The sequence below is a fragment of the Theropithecus gelada genome, chromosome 2, assembly GCF_003255815.1.
Source record: "Theropithecus gelada isolate Dixy chromosome 2, Tgel_1.0, whole genome shotgun sequence".
In the NCBI taxonomy this organism is placed as follows: domain Eukaryota; kingdom Metazoa; phylum Chordata; class Mammalia; order Primates; family Cercopithecidae; genus Theropithecus; species Theropithecus gelada.
The window spans coordinates 101,804,608-101,811,807 of NC_037669.1; the positions used below are offsets into that span (position 1 = coordinate 101,804,608).

Here is a 7,200-nt window from a genome sequence, read left to right on the forward strand (position 1 = left end):
CTGAGAGAAGACACTGGCCATGGTGTGGCATCAGGGAGCACTGATTTCTGGGCCAGTGTTTCATGCCCTTCGATGGGCACATAAATCATCCGGGTGTATTAAGATGCAGCGGGCTGCGGTGGAACTGAGATTCTGCATTTCTGATAAGCACCCAGGAGATCCCAAGGCTGCTGGTCCTCACACCACACTTTGAATAGCAAGGAACTAAAAGGCCTGAGTGCTAGTCCAAGCTGGGCGGGCAGGATGCTAAGCAGAGCCCCTCTGGCCTGAGAACCCAAGATACAGAAGATGGGCCTAGGACAGCTCTATTGTGCAGGTACACACTGAAGATTAAGGAATGAGGGGGCTGAGAAGGAACCCTGCAAAGGACCCATTTTTCTGGGTGACAGATGCAGACCTGGAGACTCAGACAGGCAGGAGCAGGCAGAGTCCTAGCATGCCCAGTGGACGCAATCCTCCTGGAAGGGCCACCTCTCCTTGGCTCCTTGCCTTACAGAGACTCCCCCACCCCTGCACAGTGATGCTGGCTAGAGGACCGAGGTGCCACCAGTAGCCACAGTCTCTGTTGTTTCCCACAGGCACTGTGCTCTCGGACATCATCCAGAAGTACTTCTTCTCCCCAACGCTCTTCCGAGTCATCCGCCTGGCCCGAATCGGCCGCATCCTCAGACTTATCCGAGGGGCCAAGGGGATCCGCACACTGCTCTTTGCCCTCATGATGTCCCTGCCTGCACTCTTCAACATCGGGCTGCTGCTCTTCCTCGTCATGTTCATCTACTCCATCTTTGGCATGGCCAACTTCGCTTATGTCAAGTGGGAGGCTGGCATCGACGACATGTTCAACTTCCAGACCTTCGCCAACAGCATGCTCTGCCTCTTCCAGATCACCACGTCAGCCGGCTGGGATGGCCTCCTCAGCCCCATCCTCAACACCGGGCCCCCCTACTGTGACCCCACTCTGCCAAACAGCAATGGCTCTAGGGGGGACTGTGGGAGCCCAGCTGTGGGCATCCTCTTCTTCACCACCTACATCATCATCTCCTTCCTCATCGTGGTCAACATGTACATTGCCATCATCCTGGAGAACTTCAGCGTGGCCACGGAGGAGAGCACCGAGCCCCTGAGTGAGGACGACTTCGACATGTTCTATGAGATCTGGGAGAAGTTTGACCCAGAGGCCACTCAGTTTATTGAGTATTCGGTCCTGTCTGACTTTGCCGATGCCTTGTCTGAGCCACTCCGTATCGCCAAGCCCAACCAGATGAGCCTCATCAACATGGACCTGCCCATGGTGAGTGGGGACCGCATCCATTGCATGGACATCCTCTTTGCCTTTACCAAAAGGGTTCTGGGGGAGTCTGGGGAGATGGACGCCCTGAAGATCCAGATGGAGGAGAAGTTCATGGCAGCCAACCCATCCAAGATCTCCTATGAGCCCATCACCACCACACTCCGGCGCAAGCACGAGGAGGTGTCAGCCATGGTTATCCAGAGGGCCTTCCGCAGGCACCTGCTGCAACGCTCTGTGAAGCATGCCTCCTTCCTCTTCCGTCAGCAGACGGGCAGCAGCCTCTCCGAAGAGGATGCCCCTGAGCGAGAGGGCCTCATCGCCTATGTGATGAATGAGAACTTCTCCCGGCCCCTTGGCCCACCCTCCAGCTCCTCCATCTCCTCCACTTCCTTCCCACCCTCCTATGACAGTGTCACTAGAGCCACCAGCGATAACATCCAGGTGCCGGGTTCTGACTACAGCCACAGCGAAGATGTCGCCGACTTCCCCCCGTCTCCGGACAGGGACCGTGAGTCCATCGTGTGAGCCTCGGCCTGGACACATCATGTGAGCTGGCCAGGACACACCAAAAAGCAGCCTTTTGCACCGCGGCAAACCCAAATGCAGTCAGTCACAAACAGCCTGGGGCCTTCCTGGCTTTGGGAGTAAGAAATGGGCCTCAGCCCCGTGGATCAACCAGGCAGAGTTCTGTGGTGCTGCGTGGACAGCCGGAGCAGTTGGCCTGTGCCTGGAGGCCTCAGACAGACCTGTGACCTGGTCTGGTCAGGCAATGCCCTGGGGCTCTGGACAGCAACTTCATCCCAGCTGCTGAGACGAAATAGAAAATTGAGACTGTATATGTTGTGAATGGGCTTTCATAAATTTATTATATTTGATATTTTTTTACTTGAGCAAAGAGCTAAAGATTTTTCCATGGACATGGGCAGCAATTCACGCTGTCTCTTCTTAACCCTGAACAAGAGCGTCTGTGGAGCAGCCAGAACTCTGTTCTCAAAGCAGAAGTGGAATCCAGTGTGGCTCCCACAGGTCTTCATTGCCCAGGGGTCGAATGAGGTCCCCCTCCCACGTGACCTGAGATGCTGGGAGGGCTGAACCCCCCACTCACACAAGCACACACACACAGTCCTCACACATGGAGGCCAGACACAGGCCATGGGACCCAGACTCCCACTCTAAGGGAGACAGGCCTTTCCCTGCCGGCCCCCCAAGGATGGGGCTCTTGTCCATGGGGCTCACTCTGGCTTTCTGTTGTCTCCAAGGTCCCATTTTCCCCCTGCGTTTTCACGCAGGTCATATTGTCAGTCCTACAAAAATAAAAGGCTTCCAGAGGAGAGTGGCCTGGGTCCCAGGGCTGGCCCTAGGCACTGATAGTTGCCTTTTCTTCCCCTCCCATAAGAGTATTAACCATAAAACCAAAGGGCACAAGGGTGCCAGCCCCACTCACAGCCTGGCATACAGCTTGTCCTTGCTCCTGGAACCTGGCAGGCCCTGCCCAACAGGCCAAGGGAAGAGAAGGCTGAGCCATGTGGGTTTGGGGCTAAGAAGTTCACCAGCCCTGAGCCATGGTGGCCCCTCAGCCTACCTGAAGAGAGAAAATTGGCCATCTCCCAGGGTTCTCTGGACCATGTGCGGAGGAGTTTTCTGTGTGGTCCCCAGCTCCCCTCCAGACACAGAGACATGGGAGTGGGGAGGGGAGCTTGGCCCTGTGCCCTCTGCAGGGAAAGGGATGGTCAGGCCCAGTTCTCGTGCCCTGAGAGGGGAATGAACCATGGCTCCTCTGAGAGAGGGGGCACTGTGGTCAGGCCCAGCCTCTCTGGCTCAGCCCGGGATCCTGATGGCACCCACACACAGGACCTATTTGGGACAAGGTCCAGGTGGTCCTATAGGTCTTGTGAAAAGGCTTTTCAGGGAAAAATATTTTACTAGTCCAATCACCCCTAGGACCTCTTCAGCTGCTGACAATCCTATTTAGCATATGCAAATCTTTTAACATAAAGAACTGTCACCCTGGGGTGACAGGGTCAACTGGTGGAGCCTGAGCAGGCAGGGGCTTGGCTGCCCCATTCCAGCTCTCCCACAGAGCCCCTCCATCAGGCGCATGCCTCCCAGGCCACCTCAGTCTCACCTGCCCGGTCTGGGCTGGCTGCTCCTAACCTACCTCGCCGAGCTGTCGGAGGGCTGGACATTTGTGGCAGTGCTGAAGGGGGGCATTGCCGGCGAGTAAAGTATTATGTTTCTTCTTGTCACCCCAGTTCCCTTGGTGGCAACCCCAGACCCGACCCATGCCCCCGACAGATCTAGTTCTCTTCTCCTGTGTTCCCTTTGAGTCCAGTGTGGGGCATGGTTTAACTGTCCCAGCGACGTTTCTCCAAGTGGAAATCCTATTTTTGTAGATCTCTGTGCTTTGCTCTCAAGGTTTGGAGAGGTGTGTGCCCCTGCTGGGTGCTCACCGCCCGCTGCACAGGCAAGAATGCGGTTGGGAGGCAGGCCAGGCTGCCAGCCCAGCTGGCCGGAAGGAGACTGTGGTTTTATGTGTGTGGACAGCCCGTGAGCCTTGAGACAGGTGCCTGGGGCTGGCTGCAGACGGTGTGGCTGGGGGCAGGGGTGAGCCGGACCCAACCCTTAGCTTTTAGCCTGGCTGTCACTTTTTTGATTTCCAGAACTGCACGATGATCAGCAGGAGGGGAAAAGAGAGTAGGAAAAAGGAGGGAAAGACAGACATCAAGTGCCAGATATTGTCTGAATTAATAGAGCACTTCTCACCAAACTTCATGTATAAATAAAATACATATTTTTAAAACAAACCAATAAATGGCTTACATGACCTGGTCTAGGCTCTGTCCTTATGCTGAGATTTGACAGGAGTGGTAGCAGAGGCCCGAGGGCCTGGGAGATGGCCTCATCCCGAGCAAGTCTGGGGAACTTGCTGAGAGAGCATAACACTGACCATCATAACCATGGTTTAAGCCTACAGTTCTGTGGCAGTAAGCACATGCATACTGTGGTACCACAATCACCACCGTCCATGTCAGGAACGTTTGTGTCAGCCCAAATTACAACCCTGCACCCATTAAACACTAACTCCCCACTCCTCCCTTCCCCCAGCCCGGGGAACTGCCATTCTGCTTTCCATCCCTACAAATTCGACTACCCTAAGTGCCTTATATAAGTGGAATCATACAATATTTGATGAATTCGACTATCCTAAGTGCCTTATATAAGTGGACTCATGCAATATTTGTCCTGTTGTGACTGGCTTATTTCACTTACCATAATGTTTTCAAGGTTCATCCAGGTTACAATATATTTCCTTCTTTTTTAGGATTTTTGTTTTCAGAATTTTCAGAATTTTTTCTTAATTTTTTTCATAAATTTTCAGAATTTACATCCTTTTTAAGGCTGAATAAGATTCCATTGTATGTATTTTGCTTACCCTCTCACCCACTGAGGGACACTTGTGTTGCTTCCACATTTTAGTTATTGTAAATAATGTTGCTGTGAACATGAGTGCACAACTATCTGAGACCTTGCCTTCATTTCTTTCAGGTAGGTACCCAGAAGTGGAATTGCTGTTTCATATGGCAATTTTATTTTTAATTTTTTAAGGAACTGCCATACTGTCTCCCACAGCACAAGGGCTCCAGTTTGTCGACATCCTCATCAACTCTTGTTATTTTCTGTTTTGTTCAAAGAGCAGTCATCCTAATCTGTCTGAGATGGTATCTCATTGTAGTTTGTTTGTTTGTTTTTTATTTTTTGAGATGGAGTCCCACTCTGTCACCCAGGCAGGAGGGCAATGACATGATCTCAGCTCACTGCAACCTCCACCTCCCGGGTTCAAGTGATTCTCCTGCCTCAGCTTCCCGATTAGCTGGAACTACAGGCACCAGCCACCACCAGCTAATTTTTGTGTTTTTAGTAGAGATGGGGGTTTCACCATGTTGGCCAGGCTGGTCTCGAACTCCTGACCTCAGGTGATCCACCCGCCTTGGCCTCCCAAAGTGCTGGAATTACAGGCATGAGCCACTGTGCCCAACCTCATTGTAGTTTTGATCTGCATTTCCCTAATGATCAGTTATGCTGAATATATTTTCATGTGCTTATTGGTCATTTGTATTTCTTCTTTGGAGAAATGTCTATTCAGGTCCTTTGAATGTGGTTGTTTTCTTTGTCACTGTTGACTTTTAGAAGTTCTCTATATATTCTGGATATTAATTCTTTATCAGATATATGATTTGCATATATTTTTCCCCATTCTGTGGGCTGTCTTTTTACTCTGTTGATACTGTCTTTGGATGCACAAAACTTTAATTTTCATGAATTCCATTGTCTATTTTTTCTTTGTTGCCTGTGCCTCTTCCCATCTTATTGACTGTTTTTTCAGCCTCCCTTGGCAGAACATCCTCTGGTGTCTAATGTTCAAGTTCTTTAGGCCCTGTGCTCTATCCTAGAAAGACTGGAAAACACATTCTTTTCCCTTCCCATGGCTTTGAAGAGTCTTGATCTTTTCCTGAGGCCAGGTCTCTCCCTGGAGCCCCAGGCCAGCAGATTCAGCTGCTTACTTTGGACATCTCCAGAGCTTTCAGGCCCAGCCCAGCCAACTCTGAGCTCCTCTGCCTTACCCTGAGCCTATCTGTGAAGGTGCTCCTACAAATCCATCCTCAGCCACATGCAGCCCTCACCTCTCACCCCTCACCTGGTCCAAGCCCCGTTGGCTCCACCTCCTTCGTGTCTTTCAAATCCCACCTTTTGGCTCCATCTTATTGTCCCTTCCTTGGGTGAGGCCAGCATCTCACCTCATGGAGGCCACCAGGGAAGCTCCTTCCTCTAACCTCATCCATTCCAAACTCTTCTCCACTCAGCTACCAGAGTGATATAATTACCCCCTGGATAAGACTGCACAGTGGCTTTCTGTTGCCTTAGGATCAAGGCAACCCCCTCAGAGGTCCCCCCAGCCCTGCCAACCTCTAACTGCATCTCTTCCAACCCCTCAAAGGCTCCAGACTCTTCCTCCTCCCAGCCTTGCCAGAACACTCTTCTCCTTTCCACTTGGCCTTCAGGCCTCCCTGCGTGTCCCTTCCTCTGGGAACCTCCCCTGACACAGCCCGGCCCCTCCCCACAATGTGCCCACTCTCGATGCTTCCCTGCCACAGCCCTCCACGCTCTGTGCAAACCCTGCAAAGCCATTGTGTGAACAAACACGATCCCGGATGTAATAGAACCCAGGCTTGGTCTCTATCCCTTCCTGTCCCTTTCAGCTTTATTCAGTGGTGATCATCTTCCCTGACCCTGGGGAAAACCTGGGCAGATCCTGTAGCTTTGCAGCTCAGTCTTAGGTTATTTTACCTAATATAGTCAGTTTGTGTTGTAAATACAGACTCAGCCAGGCCAAGAGAGCATTTGATCCCATGACTTGTCAGAGACAGCGTGGCTGGTGGCTTCTCCTCCCCAGGCCAGGCAGATGGTTAGGGATGCTGTCACACAAGGCATGTTTGTGGGATCTCTCTTCTGGGTGCCCCCTTATGATCTCTTCCTTTGCCCATGGGAACCATGAGCCTAGCCCTTCCTGGCAAGGCCCCTTGTCCCTCCAGGTGGCCCTGTCATAGTGGTGCACACTGGCTCTCTCTCCATCTGCCCACCTCTGGCCCACAAGAAACACTTGGAGCACTTGCCCACCTACTCTGGGTGGTGGCCATGCCCTGACAGCAGTGCCTTCTGCAGCCAGCCCCAGCACTGCTGGCCCACAACCCTTCCTCTGGGTTCTCAGGGCAGGAGTCAGGCCACACTCGTTCATCCAGTTGAGCTTTCTTGGATCCTGCAGGGCCAGTTCTCTGTGTCTCCAACACCTCAAAGCTCTCTGAGAAGCTCTGGAGGCCCCTTGGCCTGCCCGGAGTTAGAAGGTGGTGTGT

At 52.4% G+C, this 7,200-nt stretch overlaps 1 protein-coding gene across 10 annotated transcripts in view; it reads left to right on the forward strand.

Moving 5' to 3' along the window:
* The window catches only part of SCN5A (sodium voltage-gated channel alpha subunit 5), a 102,208-nt gene extending 98,093 nt beyond the window's left edge, over positions 1-4,115 (forward strand). For 7 of the 10 annotated variants that reach the window (XM_025375229.1, XM_025375228.1, XM_025375232.1 and 4 more), the window contains one exon: positions 579-4,115. In XM_025375229.1, the coding sequence (XP_025231014.1) occupies positions 579-1,816 (1,238 nt within the window). In that variant the 3' untranslated portion in view covers positions 1,817-4,115. The remainder of the gene's footprint in view (positions 1-578) is intronic. The other 3 variants (XM_025375226.1, XM_025375223.1, XM_025375230.1) reach the window with 1 other exon arrangement.
* The last annotated feature ends 3,085 nt before the right edge of the window (positions 4,116-7,200 follow it).